This window comes from Orbicella faveolata, unplaced genomic scaffold (assembly GCF_042242905.1).
Source record: "Orbicella faveolata isolate gen_17 unplaced genomic scaffold, um_ofav_v1 contig_34, whole genome shotgun sequence".
NCBI classification, from domain to species: Eukaryota; Metazoa; Cnidaria; class Anthozoa; order Scleractinia; family Merulinidae; genus Orbicella; species Orbicella faveolata.
In genome coordinates, this window is record NW_028301563.1 from 31386913 (window position 1) to 31405159 (window position 18247).

General features: G+C 40.6%; 2 protein-coding genes across 3 annotated transcripts; both read right to left on the minus strand.

Moving 5' to 3' along the window:
* Positions 1 to 869: 869 nt before the first annotated feature.
* Positions 870 to 4006, minus strand: LOC110060489 (E3 ubiquitin-protein ligase TRIM45-like). The gene has a single exon (XM_020767273.2). The coding sequence runs from the start codon at positions 3813 to 3815 to the stop codon at positions 1521 to 1523; it is 2295 nt and encodes a 764-aa protein (XP_020622932.2). The 5' UTR covers positions 3816 to 4006; the 3' UTR covers positions 870 to 1520.
* Positions 4007 to 5973: 1967 nt separating this feature from the next.
* On the minus strand, positions 5974 to 17196 carry LOC110060507 (phenazine biosynthesis-like domain-containing protein). 2 transcript variants are annotated; one of them, XM_089271347.1, is made up of 10 exons: positions 17044 to 17196; positions 16078 to 16174; positions 15391 to 15489; positions 13104 to 13166; positions 12901 to 12953; positions 11758 to 11791; positions 11059 to 11143; positions 9650 to 9817; positions 8415 to 8477; positions 5974 to 6822 (listed from the first exon to the last, which is right to left on the minus strand). In XM_089271347.1, exons 1-8 carry the CDS (start codon positions 17146 to 17148, stop codon positions 9745 to 9747), a joined length of 609 nt encoding a protein of 202 aa, XP_089127473.1. In that variant the 5' UTR covers positions 17149 to 17196; the 3' UTR covers positions 5974 to 6822; positions 8415 to 8477; positions 9650 to 9744. The 2 variants fall into 2 exon arrangements, with proteins under 2 accessions (XP_089127473.1, XP_020622950.2); XM_020767291.2 differs by having other exon boundaries at positions 9650 to 9843; positions 17044 to 17195.
* Between the last annotated feature and the right edge of the window lie 1051 nt (positions 17197 to 18247).

Below are 18247 nucleotides of genomic sequence, written 5' to 3' on the forward strand. Positions count from 1 at the left end.
CTGTTGGCCTGTTGGTTTCAAAACGAGTCTTCGTGGAGAACTTTTCATATGAAAATGAGTTTGATTTGTATGAAAATGAACTTACAGATTAAACGCATTTTCATAAAAATTGTTTCGCACGAAGACACGCTTTGACACGGAGGCAAAGAAAAACTCGGAAATGGCCTATTGCACTATTTGCGGCCAAGCGATCGCAACATTCCAACGCAGCATATTGCAACATTGTTGGGCGCAACATGTTGCGCGCGTTTGGCCACCCTGTTGCGACATGTTTGAAAATGGTCAAATTTTTCTTGCAACATTTGTGAATGTTGCATGATGTTCTACTCGTTTGGCCAGGTTGGTGCAACAGGCCCTGCAACAATGTTGCTCCAGAGCATGCGCAGTAGTTCGATTTGCAACACACAACATGTGGCCAAACGCAAGCAACATGTTGCGCTCAATAATGTTGCGATATGTTGCGTCGAAATGTTGCGATCGTTTGGCCGCGGCTTGCAAATACTTGGCCAACCATGTTGCGATATGTTGCGTTGAGATGCTGGAATAGTTTGACCGAGGCTTGAGGAGAGACGCCCGGGCACGAGGCATCTTGTGGAATATCAATTCTTTCTAACAGTTTCGGGAAGAAGCACTTGTTTCTCTTTGAAGTAGTTCAAAATAAAAAATCACTGTTGGTCACTGATGGCTGTGTTCTGACATCCAAGATGCGTTCTGTCAGGGAGATGAGATTTCGAGACTGAAGGGGGCATAAGGACCGGGCAAAATGCAGCAAAAACTAGCATATGACTTTGCGGTTTTACTCGCACTAGCGCAGCACTCCCAGTATAATTTGAAATTGGGAGGGACAAAGCCCTAGGAACAAAGTTGCCTTTTTGAGGGTATCAACGTGCTAGCTCTTTTAATGCAAAACTACGCCGGAATTCGACCATCATTACAGAACTCGAAAACCCCATAGTCATACGTCATAATAACTTATTGAAACAAGCTGAAGGTAACGCATGACAGAGAACTGGGAACGACCAATGTATTAGAAGCCTGTTTACTGAACAGTGGCGCCCAGGCCATTCGAGGCCAGGATGGCCAAGATGATACAAGAAATGAATGAAATCGCCACCCAAACCTCGTTCTTGCAGTAATATTGTTCGTACGTACCAAAAGGGCGCGGGAAAGACAGACTATACAAGCTGGATTACTGGATTTTCAGTGTGTTTATAACTACTCTCTACCTCGCGGAATAAGTCATATATAATAGTTCTGTTGTCTAGGCAATCGCATGTTAGTAGGAAAATGCTTTCACAAGAGATTTCCTGGACTACGAATAGTCCCTCTTTTGCTTAGTCGGTCGAGCGAAACCGTGCGAGAAAGGCGCGAAAGTTCGTAGTCCCTCCATTCGCGCCCTACTCGCCCCTTCCCCACCGCCCAGGATTTCGAACTGCCGTTTTCTTCCTCGCAGTTTTCTTTCGCGTCACGTACGACGGACTAAGAGGAAGATTAACTACTAGTAGTCTAGAGATTTCCCTCTAAACTGACGCTAATGAAAAAACCTGAATGCGATCGTTGAACGTGTCTGCAACATACAGATGACCTTTCTTGTCCACCGCTACCCCCGCGGGGAAAAGCATTAATCCGTCCCCCTGTCCTTTTCCACCAAACTTGGTGGCAAAAATTCCGTTCGCCTGGAAAATCTGCACCCTGTGGTTACTCCGGTCGGCGACCACGTATTGCCCCTGGTCGTCCACGGTGATCCCCGCGGGATTGTTCAGTAATCCATCGGCATCCCCCCGGGATCCAAACTGAAGGGCCGAAGAACCGTCCTTGTTAAAAACACACACCCTGTGGTTATTATAGTCAGTCACCACAATATGACCAACCTTGCTTATGGTTATCCCCCAGGGACATGCCATTTCCTTGGACACAATCATCCCCCTGGGGATCCCCTCGCGTGAGAAGATCTGAATCCTGCTGTTCCCAGAATCAGCAACGTAGATGACGTCATCCGAGTCGACAGCGACACCGAGTGGGTGTTTTAACCTGCCGACCTCATCTCCGAAGCCTCCGAAGCTCTTCATGAGTCTCCCCGAAGGTGTGATGATCTGCACACGATGGTTTTGACTGTCAGAAACGACGATTAGATTTCCCCGTCGGTTAAGCGCTAAGCAGTAAGGAAAGTTGAACTGTCCTTCCACTATTCCCTGAGAACCAAACGACTTGAGCACTTCTCCTTTTAAAGAAAGTATTTTAATTCTGTGATTATGGGAATCAGCCACCAACAAATGATCGTGTGAGTCCGCTATAACACTGTACGGATGCGAAAAACCGCCGCAATCTTCGCTTCGTAGAATTAGCTGACTGCCAATCCAATCTCTTGGTCGTACTGTGACTGTGACAGGACTGTCCGCCACAGGACTGCCATTTATACTCACATGCAGCCAGTAGGTGTCCGGCTTACTGATGACGTAAGCCAAGGAGTACGTTCCATCCTGGTTGTCTTGACAACCATACTTAAACCCGGCGTTTTCGGGCGTCACTCGTGAGCTGACCAATGAGAAAGAGAGCTTCACTTTCTCTCCCCCTCGTTGCTGTCTTTTTCCTTGTTGATTGACAGCTGTCAAAGACATTCGATTAACTTCTCCCGTGACCACGTGCTGAGGCTCTTTCGCTGGAGACAAAATGCATAATGTAGGCTCGCATGGCGTGCTTGAAGACTGTACTTTAACATGACCTAAATGACTTATATCGTTCAGAATTTTATCGCTCTCTGCAAGGAATTCAACAGAGCTGTGTACCTCTTTCTCCAGCCGAAGACTTGCCGAATTTTTCTCTATTTCTTCCACAAGCGAGGTGAGACGCTGAATAACGGTTTTTCCAACGCTGAGTATTTCCACGTCACTTCCTTGCTTCACAGTGCGTTCTGCCAGCAGACAACAGTCGCTTGCGTGTTGAACAGTCTGTTGTAATACGTTTTGTTTTGAAAACAAAGCTTCAAGCTTTGCGGTACAATGTGACTCAATCTCATTTACAAGTTCACTCATGCGATTCTTGAGTGCCTCAATCAACTTCTGAAAATATTCTTCAATACTGCGACGAACCGCCTTCTGTTGATTTTCTACCTTTAAAATGTCTTCTTTAATGACGGTTGCCTGCTCGCTGACGTGTTTTTGTTTTCCCTTAATCTGCTCTGCAAGATTCACCATGTTAACCTTCAATGTTTTAGTGACCTCCGCAATAGTACGACATTCGTGTTCCTCGTGAGAAGAGAGCGAGCAATGGCGACAAATCATTTGCTCGCAAGTCTGACAAAGATAACACAACCGTTCGGATAAGTGAATGGAACAAAACGACGATCTCTGAAAATTATTCCCCTTGAAAAGCTGTCCCCTGAACTGATCGACCGTCTGTAAGGTATGTGTTTTGGTGGCGCTCATTCTACGATGCGCTGTGGAACAAAACTCACACAAAAACAGGTGGCAATTGCTACATCGCATCGTAACTTTCTCCTCTAATGCTTCACAAGTATCGCAAACGAAATCTACAGGCGTATTATCCTGTACAGCGGCCTTGTTCACCATATTATTTGCCACAAAGTTCAGAGGGAATTCACAACGCATATCTAAAACTCTTGAGCACACTGGACAACGTGAAAGCTTTCCATTTTTCTGTGAAGTCCTTTCGGCGTCAATACACTTTTTACACAAGGTGTGAAGACATGGTAAAAGTAAAGGTGAAACAAAGCGTTTTTGACAGCCGGGGCAAACTAAATCTTCGGCATTTGGTGTCTCGTCGGCAAATTTCACCTTCGTACGTTGTTTTGCCATCGGGGTTGGAATACAACTTCATGAAATTCTCTTCAAAGAGCAAGTACTTGACAACTTTCTCCACAGAAAAACCGTTGAGTTTTTCGATTGTTAACTGAACATTTCTTATCACCAAAACGAAAGATGACAAAACAAAGTATGGAACTTTCAGGACAAACCCGACGCTCTTATGTATCATGATGCGTGACAAATGTCAGCTATAATGAAATTTTAATCTCCGCAAACAAAACAAAGAACTTTGTGACAAGTTGACACAACTTTTCAATAAAGACAATTACTCTTTCAACCAGTGACGTGAGCAAACTTCCGTAACCTTTGGGGTATATATATTTTGCAAATTTCGAGTATTAAAGAAACTTACGCGAAAGCTAAAAAGTCCCGCTTTTTTCGCTCATTATTAGCTTTGTTTACCTTTTATTCGCGTTTGTGCTCGGTAGAAAAGTTTCCGCGCTGTGTGCCGATTACGGTAGACTTCACATAAGCCTTACTGGCTGTTCTGGGCTTCATTGCCTTATATACACTGATCTGTTGTAAATATATTTATAAATGGCAAAAATAAATTAAGAACAAGAACACGTTTTCAAAGATCTTTAGACACTACAAAACATGTCCTATTGTGAAAAGTAGTAACATCACAAGGGGCACAAGGAATGGCCCGTCACAGCACCCTTTATGCGCGTTTGGAAGTCTAAAACCCGCCTTTCTTTTTCTAAGCACCAAAAACAGGGGCACTTTTCACGTCTGATTTGACCCGAAGTCCGCGATTCCTGCACTTACGGTCGTTTCACCTCAAAAGTGATTAGCTCACAATGAAAACGGAGTTAGTCAGGGTCCACGTCCTGGACGCAAACTAAAAGAAGTACGGGTTCTGAGGACGAATTTCGGACAAAAACTCCGAACACTTTGCTGAAACATAACTAAGGTTCGTTTACCCCTACAAAACACGTTTTAGATTGAAATAACATCTGTAAAAATTATCGTTTTACCGCATTCTCAAGGTTTTACAGAATCACCGACGGGAAAATAAGAAAAATTCTCTGAAGGCGTTACTATGTCGAGTAGTGTCTCAACTAGAGTTCGCTCCATATAGGAAACTAGCGGCTTTAGCGCTATTTAAAAGTTTTATAATGTACTGTACAGTAAATAGTTCGGACGTTAAGAAAAATTTCGGACGATGTTATTTTCGAAATTAAAATCGTCCGAATTATTTTGGAACTAATAGACATGACATAAAGCATGGAAAACAGTAAAATAAGGGCGCTTTCCATGACACCAAAAGTTCCGGTTTGAATTTTAGGAAATTTCCTACTCCGACAACCCGGATTAGAGGAAAAGAGGACAACCTCACAAGGTAAATCAAAATTTTCGAAAGTTTCTTACAAGGAATTTTTGTTCCATTGATTCATTTTCTTCAAGGAATTCCCAGAATTTTCGTTTGAATGGTTCACATTTTGGAAATTCGATAATTTTCGGATTTTTCCGAAAACTCAGGACGGTCTAGAACACCACAGCAACACTGACAAATTATGAACTAACATTTCCTCTCCTTTTTTTCGAGCTGCTAAACACGTTCGTTACATTAACATACAAACGTAGATTCTGTTGCGCACAATTTTACAGAGGATGACTTACGAATGTACCGGGTGTGGGGGGGGGGGGGGGGGGTGACTCCCATGTGAAAAGGACAGGGGTGCCCGTCGCAAATTTTGAAAAGAACCCCTGTTTTGTGGTCGGCTTGATATTTTTTTCACCCCTAAGAAGTACCAATCCTAAACAACACATTATCTCTTGTCATTTATTTTCGGCTCAATACCCTAAATGGTGCCATAAAAGCTCCGGATGTGGACCTTTTGAGGCTGCAAACCCTAAGAGCTACCAAACCGCGTTTTAAACCCTAACAGGTACGACGAGTACCCCCGTCCTTTTGATATGGAAGTCCCCCCCGGGGAATGTACCAACTGCAAGATATTCAACGCACATGCTAAGTTATTGCACTGCTTATCAAATATTTCGTTTACAGTATCGAAATTGAACGTCTTGAGGAATGAACCAGGCGTCCTCCATCTTGGATTTGAAAGTCTGAAAGGTTGTCACGAATAATTACATGAAATTCAGCAGAAGGCGTTTTTATACGTTTTGGACTATGAAGCACAAGAGCTACTGTTATCTATTTATTATTTTGTAATTAACAATCAGATTACAGCATTTGCATTAGTATACTAGTAGAACTCTACTAACTTATTTTAGTGTGTACCCTTTACTCTCACGGTGCCTCTCTCAGGTCCACCCAGGTGTACAAATGGGTATCGGCGCACTTATTGCTGGGGGTAACCCTGCCATGGACTCAGTAGCATCCCATCCAGGGGGGAGTAGAAATACTCCTAGTCGCGTCATGCTACTGAAACCAGGATAAGCGCCAGCCTGATGGGCCACTTGGCTCGTATGCAGACTTAACCTACATTACATTTAGATATTTAGTTAAGCCTATCTTCTGACTCGTGTTTATATTTTCAAGTAATAAATGGTTGTCACATAACTAGTTTAGTTTTATAGTTGTTTTGGGTGGCCAGCTACAGTGTGTATTTTTTTATAATTTATATATTGTATTTAATCTTGTAAACTACACTACAACTTAAGTTTAACAATCAGAATTGGATTAGTTTCCACCACAAACCAAACTCGCCAAGATAACAGATGTTTCTGTGACCGTCCAATCTTGCATTGTAAACCAAAACAATAACAATAACAATTAAAATATTGCTATGCTCTGCTGGACTCCAGTCTCCTTCGCAGACTTTCTTTAGGCACGTCACGCATAGATAGCCTTCTTGCCAGCCGTCACGGAACGCCATTAACTAGAAGTGTGTTGCGTGACGTGAGTACACCGCCAGTTGTTACAAGTATAAACTCCCTTGTAGAACTAAAACAGCTTTTCCAGCGACTTCAACTCTGTGGTCTTGTCTCACGTGAATTTGGAGTTCTCCGCCGCGAGACGAGCACTGTCGAGCTGCGGAGAAAGGTTTGATAAAATTTATTCAACGAAAATGTATAAGTTAAGCCAAAACAACCATTAGCCCATACCACTGTGTTGATTGTTCCGCATACAATATCACTCGTGTAATGACATCTCTTCGTCATTATGTGGTACGTTTTCGGCTTCTGAACTGTGTCCTCTTTAACGGAAATTTCGTTTTACAAGATTTCTTTTCCATACATTTTTACTGTAAGTTTGGCCGACCGCTTGGGCTGCTGACGCGAGCAAAATTTGCGTCACATGATTGGCTATTTCCAGACCCTCACTACCGACAAGTGATCAAAAAATTACTTGAAAATAATGGTCCATATGTTAAGAGCGGAAAAACGTACTGCGTAGCTTTCTGCGGGCTTAGTACTGATGTAAGCTGCAACGGTTTACAAAGGTTGGAAAGAGCGGCGGACTGTCGCTCGGTTGATTTATTTACACTTGGGCAAGTATGAATTTTTTCGGCATTTCACTGCTAAGAAAACAAGTCTCCCCCCGCCTGTTAAGAGACTCTCTTGCTTATATATTCAGTGGGTTGCTTATATGAGTGCAATATGTAAAGAGCGTTTGTGAATAAAATGTGTCTTCGCATCGAAATTTCTCGCATACCGAGGGAAAATAAAGGCTTCAGAAACCGTCTTTAGGTTAATTTTGTCCCCAAAAAATTGATTCTCTACGAAAACAATACACCAACTTTCCATTAGTGACGTTAAAATGTTGCTGCTTACCAGGAATATTGGGAAAACATACAAAGTTCGTAACCTTTTTTGTTTACACGATCCACGAAATTCCAGCCATTTTTTCAAGTTTCGGGCCTGGCGCACAGTCAAAACTCGCGCATGCTTATTACGTTTTTCCGCTCTGAAGCCCATATAAGGGTAATTTACTCTCGTATCTTTCATCATCTCGTGATGTAAGAATGTAAAAATGTTACAAATGCTGTCATGATAGCAAGGAACGTTTTTAAAAATGCCCAGGTTTGACTTGTGTTGTTTCTACGAGGGTCGTTTATGACAAAAATAAAACTTCTTCAAGTAATATATCAAACACGAGAGACAGTGTTTCATCAGGATATTCAAACGCCGAGAAGAGAGTTGAAAATACGACGCACAGCGGAATATTTTTGACGAAATTCGCGGTGTTTGGATAGCCAATGAAACATTGTCTCGAGTGATATATCTTCTCAATCGAAACAAAAACTAAGGAGTAAACGGAGAAGTAAAATCGTCAACGTCTATGCTAATTAAGACCGGGTATCTAAACCTCCTTCACGGTTGTGATTTTCTTTGTTTTAACCTGATGAATTATTAATGAGTTTGGCAATTCTCAAACTCATCAATTTTGAAAAAATAAAAATAAAATCATGAAGCTGATAGTGTTTAAATATCTGATCTTAATTCGCATAGATTTTCTCCATTTTCTAAACAGCACGAGGTTTGTGAAACACCCTTAGCAGCACGCCATGTTTCAACTCTGTTAGTGTCCGAAATTGCGGTAAGCACGGTCTCTCGTATTTGATGTATTACATCTCAATTCACAGAGCGCTTGATACAAAGCGAGTATTTTAAGAAACTCACCATAAAAGTCGTTCTTCTGTAATCTTGCTGACCAGAAGCTTGCGAGAACCGTGTGCGCCGAACCTAAATGCAAAATGGTGATACAAAAGAAGCGAATTTTGATTAATCTGTGGCTACGTGATGCTACCTATATTAAAGTGATGAAAAAAATTATCAAAGCAACTTAAGTCAAGATGTCAGCTTTCGGCAAGTCATTTCATAAATTTAAAGTTCATTCAAGCATTCTGTCTCCCTTGCTGAAAAGCAGCAAAAAATTAGAGTGGCACAGAAATTAAACCAATGAATTCTAGGACGTAAACTGAAGCAAATTTCAGGACGACCACCCGAGAAGAACTGCTGATACAATTACAATTATGTTACACGACACAGCTCAAGGAACCTTTGATATTATTCCTTAGACCCTGTCTCCACTACGCCGGAAGAATTTCAAAACGCAGCTTTATTTCTACGGTTAGGCCTACCGTCCACACTAATCCGTCACCAAAACGGAGCTTTTTGAAAACGCTCTTCGAACAGGAAGAATTTGAAAACGCCGGCTTTGCGTTTTTCGTTTGGACGGAAAACATTCTGAAAATGGAGCTTTTCGAAAACGAGAACAACACGATAATTATGTGATTTTCCAGCCCGAGTTTTACTCAAACACACATCCAAAACATGCAAAATGACCGATGATTGTTGCGTTTTCAAATTTCTCTTGATTAGTGTGGACGGAAAAGATTTTATGAATTTTCACAGTGAAAACGCCCTTTTCAAATTTCTCCGACGTAGTGTGGACAGAAAACATTTGATGGAGTGAAAACGCCGTTTTCCAATTTCCCGGGGTGCAGTGTGGACGGAAAACATTTGATGCGTTTTCAGAGTGAAAACGCTGTTTTCAAATTTCTCCGGTGTAGTGTGGACAGAAAACATTTGATGGAGTGAAAACGCCGTTTTCCAATTTCCCGGGGTGCGGTGTGGACGGAAAACATCTGATGCATTTTCAGAGTGAAAACGCTGTTTTCAAATTTCTCCGGTGTAGTGTAGTGGTAGTGGCAGTGGCAGTGGCAGTGGCAGTAGCAGTGGCAGTGGCAGTGGCAGTGGCAGTGGCAGTGGCAGTGGCAGTGGCAGTGGCAGTGGCAGTGGCAGTGGCAGTGGCAGTGGCAGTGGCAGTGGCAGTGGCAGTGGTAGTGGTAGTAGTAGTAGTAGTAGTATACTTTATTTACCCTCGGATTGTGTAGACGAGGCCATATACTCACCCGTCACAGGATCCTCTGAAACACCAACCCAGGGAGCAAAATATCGGGAAACAAAGTCATACACTGTACCACAGCTGTCTACACACCCATTTGACTCAGTCCCTTGTAGAGTTACAATCACACCACGGACATCTCACGACGAGTGAGCGCACATCATGGCTTGGAAGTCTGGGGAGAGGTTTTCCAAATCCTCTCTGTTAAAAAAATGATTCATGATATTTTCTGATTATGTTTGAGTGAATTTTAGATACTGAGTCGTTACAGTTTGGTTGTTGTGTCTCAGTGAACAGGAATTTTGTATCTTTGAGGTGACAAAACTTACACATTAATGTGAATTTCAACTGTGAGATTGATATATTCTTCAGTCAGTGACATTTCCTCTTACTTCTCAAACTCGTTAATAATTCATCAAGTTAAAACAAAGAAAATCACAACTGTGAAGGAGGTTTGAATACCCGGTCTCAATTAGCATAGATTTTGACGACTTAACTTCACCGTTTACTCCTTAGTTTTTGTTTCGATAATTGAGAGGATATATCAAACACTCGAGACAGTGTTTCATCGAGATATCCAAATTTCGTCAAAAATACTCTGCTGTGCATCATATTTTCAATTCTCTACTCTGTGTTTGGATATCCAACTGAAACACTGTCACTCGTGTTTGATATGTTAGGTCAAACATTGTAATATGTTAGACTTCAAGGTATTGATGGTTGTCACTTAAAGATATTGAAGGGGCCTTCACTACAATGAACATGGTTAAACATCTTATATTTAAAAATAAAAGGAAGCCTTCCTTAGCAACCACATAGTGGTAGTTAAGGTGGATCCTCCTCAATGTGCTGTTCCAGAAAATATCCATACTCCCCCTACAGAAGGGACTTGAATTTCCTGTGGCGGGGGGGGGGGGGGGGGGTCTGGAAGAACAAAACATTTAAAGAAACTTATCAAGCTTAACTAGAATTTCCAGAGGGGTGGGTAGGTCTTAGAAAAAAAACCCTTCCTTAGGGGATGTATGGATATGTTGTGGAACTACACAATGTTAGTTGTATTATTACACATGCATTGGTTATTGACCAAGCGTGAGGTCAAGATGGCTGGATATTATGGCCAAATTCTATTTTTGTGCGTTGATGGATTGAGATGGAGTTGATGTCCATAAACAAACAACAAAAAAGAATGAGGACAACATCCAGCCATTTTGACTGAGCAAGGATGGTCAATAAAGGATTTATTCCATGGTTTTTCTTGCAGGACACAGCGGGTAGTCCAGAGGAAAGGAAGATAATGCCATCTTGCCTGCTCGAGTAACCAATCACAGTGCAGGATTTGGTTCATCTTGCCCACTCACGGAGAGCTAGCCGTACAATAAGATAAAATAACTGTGCAGTTAGAATTTTCATACTGACCTTGTCAACAATGGCCCAAGACACAAAAGTAGTGTCTTCATAGTTTTAGAGTATTGGACTTCTTTCACCTCAAGTTCACCTACAACTGATTAAAACTTACCATCAATGGAAGAAACCGAGGCCTTTTATGGTTATAACGTTCCATGACCTGTGATCAGGATTTTTTCTTTACAGTGTAGGGACATAAATGATCACTGATGCCTCGTTCTGGTGGTTATAAGGACTCATACATGGACTTCAAATTCAGGGGCAGCTAATGAGGGTTTTCCCTCAAATGCAAACCCTGTTTTAGGCTACCTAGAGTGTTTTAAAAGATCTGTAGGTTAATTTTACGCTGCGCTATAAAATTTTTATCAGGAACAATCATGGGGGAGGAACATTGTGTGACAAGCCCAAAAAGCGTCTGCAAAGGAAGTGATCATTCTTGGGTTTTCTCAGATTTATTCGTGCTTTTTTTGTCTATTTCACAAAAACCTGGCCATTCTGAGAAATGAAAGCTGGCCTTTTTTCTGCACCCAAAACAGCATTTTTATCATCCAAAAACAAGCTAATGTCTTTGCAGTGAAATTAAGTCACACAAAATTAATATATACTCTTTCCAAATAGTATTTTTAATTAATTTTCCAAATGTATGTAATGATGTGGTTGTCGAAATAAACATACACCATACTGTAAGCATGATTTGACATGACTTAGTACCTGCTTTTATTAACCTTGCAATTGTTTGGTCATCCTAAAAGAAGAAAAAGAACTCCATAAAACTTGTTTCATAAACATCGTAAAGATCATCATTAGAATTAGCTCTTATTAACTGAGCAGGAGGTCTGTATGGGAGAATCTCGACCAAGGTCATGAGTACAGACCAAATGCAGTCACAGCCCAACTTCTAACTCTTTTGAAAAATGTTCCAAAATGTTTTTCCTTTCTCTATTTACTGTTTGCTGAAGTCTTTTACCATTCTATGTGAAACTTGAACAATTAAATGTCAACAAATGGCCAAAATAAAATTAATGACCAAGTACCTAAGGAGAGACTGGGCACTAGTAGGTTAAATGACATTTCTCTCAAAATCCACCTGTATCACCCCACCTCAAAATTTTAGAAATAACAAATTGGCTCTGATTTAATATTCATGCCAAGTAAAATAAAAATCTGTAAGACGGATTTTTTGCAAATAAGAAAATGTGAAATCGAAACTAGCTCAAAATCTGTCTTACAGATTTTTTTTAAACTTTTGGCTCTAAACATGATTCACCCCTACAAATCAACTGTGAAAATTTCATCATGGGTTGTATGGTAGGTTTTCGAGCAGTCCTCAATCAAAGACTTGCTTTTACAACCTTGGACGGGAAGTGAATTGTGCATGACCTTTATTTAGGCACGCACTCATGTGACACCATGTATCGCATGCAAGAACGCAAGAGTAACATAAAGCTCTTTTACCGGTTGTTTATCAGCGTTCGTTGTCCTAGCCGTAGCCTTTAAAACATGTTTGAACGGAGTTTGAAACTATCACTACATATACCAAGGTGATTTAATGCCTTTCAATTGCGAAAATGTTTTTTCTTCTTCTTAGGGTTTGGTGCGTCATTTTTGCAAGCACGACTAGTACTGATGTCTGGCAGGCAATCATAGCGTGTGCTACCGAGTTTCGGAAAAACTGAAGTAAGCCACCTTAAATAAAAGTTCAGAACAGTAGGTGTCCAAAATGTGCTAAGGGTCTGCTCAAACCAAAAATTTATAAAGCAACACATGGAAAAAAAACAATTTGCTTTCAAAAGTGAATGCCTGGACACCCATCTGGCTAAAAAGGCCTGACAAAAATACATGGAGACAACATACTTCGAGCAAAGGTTCACTGTCAATTAATGGAAGATCTAAGGATAGTGATGAACCTAAAAATCAATGCACACAAAGAATATTGTTATTAGTATACTCTTCCACTGTTCCCTATGTTCCTGCTGAACTGTACTTGATATTTAGACCTTAATTTTGTCTAATAGTAATGAAAATACAAATATTGTTGTTTAAATTTCATGGCTTACCTTGTCTTCTGGCTATTAAATTTCCACTTAAAGTTTCAAATGTCACTTCTGTGTTTGGGTTCCCTAAATTACACAAACAAATCATTGTCAGATGGTTACTAACGGCAGTCATATTTAATGTCAATCAACAGAAATCCTGTGGGAAATGTGGCGGCCTCATGGTAAGTGCACTGGACTCCAAATCAAGTGGTTCACATTCAACCTCTGGCTGTGGACATTGTGCTGAGATCTTAAGGGCCCATTAACCGATTTATTTGTGCGCTCACGCACATTGCTAAGGAGGTGAAATTTCACTTCTGGTTACTTACGTCAGCCTGAGCGCGGAAAATAAAAGCAACTCAATAACTTCCAAATTCGCTTACATTTTAGATGTTTTTCTTTGTGTTTCACAAAATGCAAAGTAAAAAAAAGTACAAGCAAAGACAAAATAAGAAAAAGACAGAAAAACAAGAGCAAAAGAAAGCAAAAAACTAACTCCGTGTGGCTTTGTTTGATCTTACCGAAGTGCGCTGCTAGTGAAAATTGTGCATGCGCTGATAGGGTAACTTGCAATGTACATCCGGCGCACTTCGGGTTTCTTTAAATGCTAAAGGAAACGCGGTTTTTCATTAAATCCAGCCTTTTTCAACAGATTGTGACCAAAGCCAACATTAGAAAGATAGCTATGCATTCCTTTTTCAAAATCATGCTTTTTTCAGAAAATTACGAATTTTTTAATATTTTGAAATTCTCTCAAAATCTGACCTTTTAGAAATGAAACAAAATCTCTGCATAGCGTAATGAGGATTTAAATTAAAATATTAAATCAATCAAAAAAATCCCAATAAATTAATTTGCCAGGGAGCCTTTGCATTTTTTCAGTATTAGTCACATGACCATGGGCGTGGCCTGATGACGTCATCACTAGTGTTACTAATCATGAAAAAGTTAAAACACATGAAATAACTCTGAAGTAACTAAAAATGATGAGGTTATATGAGAATAAATTTTCCTTTGCAACGGCTCAAAAAGATCGGTTAATGGGCCCTTAAACAAGACTAGGCTGCAAACAGGCTCTCATGATTGGTGGCATGAGCAAAGCCATCAGCGAACAAAGCAAGAGTTGGCAAGCGAAGCGAGCCTGTGAGAATGAGAGCTTGCATGGACGCTATTGTTCTCTGAATACAGCCCCTCCAAAGGTGTCAAGATTTTGACAACTTGCTAGCTTAATGTGTCAAATTATTAGCCAATAGGGATTGAGAAAAACATTAACAAACATGATAGCAAATTGCATGTGGAGGCATTAGTTTTAATTGTGCAAATAGCACTTGTGTTTTGCTGCACGCAACATTGGACAAATCTTGGACAAAATCACAGCACAATCTGAGCCAAGTGATTTTCTCTCCTTTACCTGATCCTGAATTATGCTGGTTAGCAGGTAAGCACTAACGCTACAGTATCGCAATGTTGCCCTTCAGCGAACTTTCTTGATCATCACAGCAGTTGCGAACAGTTGAAATATAAGACATCTACCATATCCAGTTGGCATGACCACAAAAACATCCCTTCCTTCTGAAAGACAATTCACACCTTTTTCCTGTTCGTGTTTTAGATCGACCAGTTGGAAAGATAGATGGATAGTTTTCGAAAAGCTTCCAGGATAAATGCCACACTTGGATTCTCGGATGCCATGCCATGTTTGTGTTCGATAATCTCTGCTGGTTTTGGTCATTTTAATAGGACCTGTCATTTTTCACCAATCAGAATGCTGCGTTCATGGGCCAACACACTGTATTTGGAAAACAATGCCTTGCGTGCAGGCTATCATTTACTTTACTTGCTGATGCACCTCTTGCGACTTTGCTCATCGACCAGACTTTGGTCCTGTTGCAACACATGAGAGCCTGCATGCAGGCTAGGGTGACACTTTACTCTCACAGTGTCTCTCTCCACCCAGGTGTATAAATGGGGACCAGCAATTTTAATGCCGTGGGTAATCCTGTGATGGACTAGCACCCCATCCAGGGGGGAGTAGAAATACTCCTAGTCGCTTCATGCTACAAAAACCAGGATAAGCTGTGGCATGATGGGTCACTTGGCTCACATGCAGATTTGACCTTTTTTAACAGAAATCTTGCCATTAATATGATGTTATAGGACAAAATTGGTATTAAATGTATACAAAAATCAGTTTGAAGGTAGCATTTGCAAAGAATTATCAAAATTAACTTGATATACCGGTAATGTGTTATGCATCCTATTATAAATTAGCAATAATTTAAGTGCAAAAACAATTTTCTCGTCTTACCCAATGAGTTGAGCAAAACAGCTGCTGAGGCTAAGGTTGCATGTCCACATAAAGGTACTTCACATTTTGGCGTGAACCAACGAAGACCAAAGCAGGATTCTGATAAGCCAAAATAAATACTATTATAAATTCTAGAAGATGGCTGGAATGGGGAGGGTCCTGTTCAAGTGCTAACTGTTTGTGCACGAAGCCTAATACTTTGAACAAAGAACAAGCAAACTTCAGTGTCTGAAATAAAGAACACCTATTTTTAGGTTCAAACGTGAATCTTGACTTTGGAACAGCAGGAGTTTCATTAACGTTTTCAGCAGGAGGGAAACTAGTTAACACAGGAAGGCAAACCTTTTTTAACTGAACTTCTTTATGAGTATAGTTTTCCTCTAGAAAGTCAAATCAGTGTGGCAAAATCGTCCTCACAGCTGGTCAATTTGTCCGGTGCCTGCAGCCCTAAATAGAATCCCAGAACAGACATGCAGCTTTGATTCAGACACTGGGTATTTTGTGTGCCAAACGTAATGCATAAATAAATGTTTGTGTCAGTTTTCACATTTTTTTTGTTTTTCAGTGTATTTAGAGTCCAACAGATTAATTTTGGCATCTGAATCAACAGGTATGTGTACTTTACACTGAAATATATATCAACCTACCCTTATTTACTAATTAACCAAATAATTCTATTATCAGTACCTTTACTGTAGGTGTTGTGCTCATTCTCAAAGATAAAGGCAGTATCAGACAGGTTCATTTCTTTTGCAATTTTCTGCAAGATGTCATCACCTAATTCCTGAATTAAAAGCAAAATAAGTTAATGATGATTAATGATAACATCTTACTCTTAAGAAACCTATTTATCCATCTTTTTATAAAAAAAAGATCTCTGTATTTTCTAAACCATTTTATTTCAGGGTCAAAACAGGTACATTTTTTACGTAAGGATGGGTGTTAGATGACACCATAGCAGTATGGCTGGTATGCATGTAAATTCTTATATCACCTATATACAACATGAAAAACATCATTAAACTGGCATCGTTTTACTGTACATGTGTCTACGTATTTCAAAACTTAATGTAGTAAGCTTGAAAACACAGATGGATTTTTTGCTATTTTTATTGCATGCTTTGTCTGTGTTTGCAAGCTAAGAATGCACTAAGTGGTGCTAGCAGAGCATGGCTAGGTTTTGAAAATCATCCATGGGACCCAACACCCTGGGCCCAGTGTATGACATTTGCGGACTGCAGACCATGGACTGAGGATTTTTTTGCTAATACCGTATTATCATTTCCATTACTGAGAGCTAACTGTAAACAAGCTAACCTGAGAGCTATTCAGGCTAACCTGAGTGGGAGCAACTTCAGAATACCCGGCCACTTTATTTACATGTGTTGGTGTGCTTTGAAGAACGAGGTAGATAACAATAGTTGCTATTCTTATTCAGTGAGATGCTAATAAGTGGCCGGGTGTTCTGGAGATTAGCCCTTTCATTTTCCAAAGTAACTTTCAGAATGAGACGCAGACTCCGCTTTCCATTAAGCTTATCTAAGACTAATTTAAAAATGCAATTTGGATTGCTTGTGAGTCAAATCAATGTGGCACATGTTGCAAAAATCTGAGGATATGCAAACTAGTTCGTTATCTTAACAGTTAACTAACGTTTGCTCCTACAAGGCATACGGCCGCTGGGTTTCCTCCAAAAGCCTTATCTGTGAAGGCATCCACTACAAAAATAGATCGAGCATTATTACATTCGTCCGCCATCTTGACCTTTCTCGTCCCCAGCTCTCCCCGGAGTTTATCGTTTCGCTGTGGTTACGTCCACTCAATATTTCATCGCTCACCAGCAACGAATGCAAACAAACAGCTAAATATTTTCTTCGTCTTCTGAGATTTTCAGAGTGCCCAGAGCCCTCTGTTTCAAACCATGTCCTCCAGGAAGAGAAGGGGGGATGGAAGTCTAGAAGGGAAAAATATGGGACAGGACTCCGACGATGGTTTGACGGATCCTGGAGCAAACCACGTGATCAATTTAAGGTGACGTTGGTTCGAGTACAAGTACGGTCAAGTATGGCGTTTGCATTTCAATCCAGTTTTATTCATTTCCGAGGAATTTTCGTATCTTTGAAAGGAAGAGGTCCACTGGGGTGCACAGAGCAAGCCTAGCCTAAATTTCAGCCGCCTCCTCCGCTCGCTGAGTCACTCGGGGAGAGAGACGATGTCTCTCTCCCCGAGCGACTCAGCGAGCGGAGGAGGCGGCTGAAATTCAGGCTAAGAGCAAGCCTGGCTGTCTGGCAGCTAGGCACCATCTTGTTGAAAAGGCCCCTGGAGAAACGACGGAAATGTCGCGCAAACTCCCTTCCAAGGACTTCTAATTATTAACCTTTTTAAAATCAGAATCACCTTAAGAACAGAAATTCAGAATCGACTGAGACAAGATTGAATTTAAAATCGCTTGTTTTTCTTGAACGTCATTGTTAACAAATTATTTTAGCAATTGTTCCGTTAATATATGAACAATTAGCATTTGATTGACGTTTGATTTCGTAAATACCTTTTGATTGACATTTAGCCGCGTAACCGATACGGTCAATTGACCTTTGAGCTTGGATAAGTTAGTTTTTGTCGCAGATATTTTTCACTGTGAACACCTTCGTTGCTGACCTGTTTTGCTGACCCGTTTTCTGCTGTTTTCAAATCTGTTTATCTGTTTCCTGACCTGGACAAACCGCAAAACAATCTGATTGGACATCGTCAAAGAAATCGAATGAAATGGTTCCGTAAAATACCAAGCAGACAATCTAACTGGGCTACGCCAATCGAATAATCTTGAATCCTGCAATAAATTATACGATTAGCGTAG

What these genes read in the sequence shown, in the direction of transcription:
- LOC110060489 (XM_020767273.2), bottom strand. Translation starts at nt 3,815, where the DNA reads ATGGCAAAACAACGTACGAAGGTGAAATTTGCCGACGAGACACCAAAT.
- LOC110060507 (XM_089271347.1), bottom strand. Translation starts at nt 17,148, where the DNA reads ATGGCGGACGAATGTAATAATGCTCGATCTATTTTTGTAGTGGATGCC. An exon ending in GCACAACACCTACAGTAAAG is followed by an intron (nt 15,490 to 16,077) that starts GTACTGATAATA and finishes TTGGCTTATCAG; the next exon opens with AATCCTGCTTTGGTCTTCGT. An exon ending in TTTAATAGCCAGAAGACAAG is followed by an intron (nt 12,954 to 13,103) that starts GTAAGCCATGAA and finishes ATTGATTTTTAG; the next exon opens with GTTCATCACTATCCTTAGAT.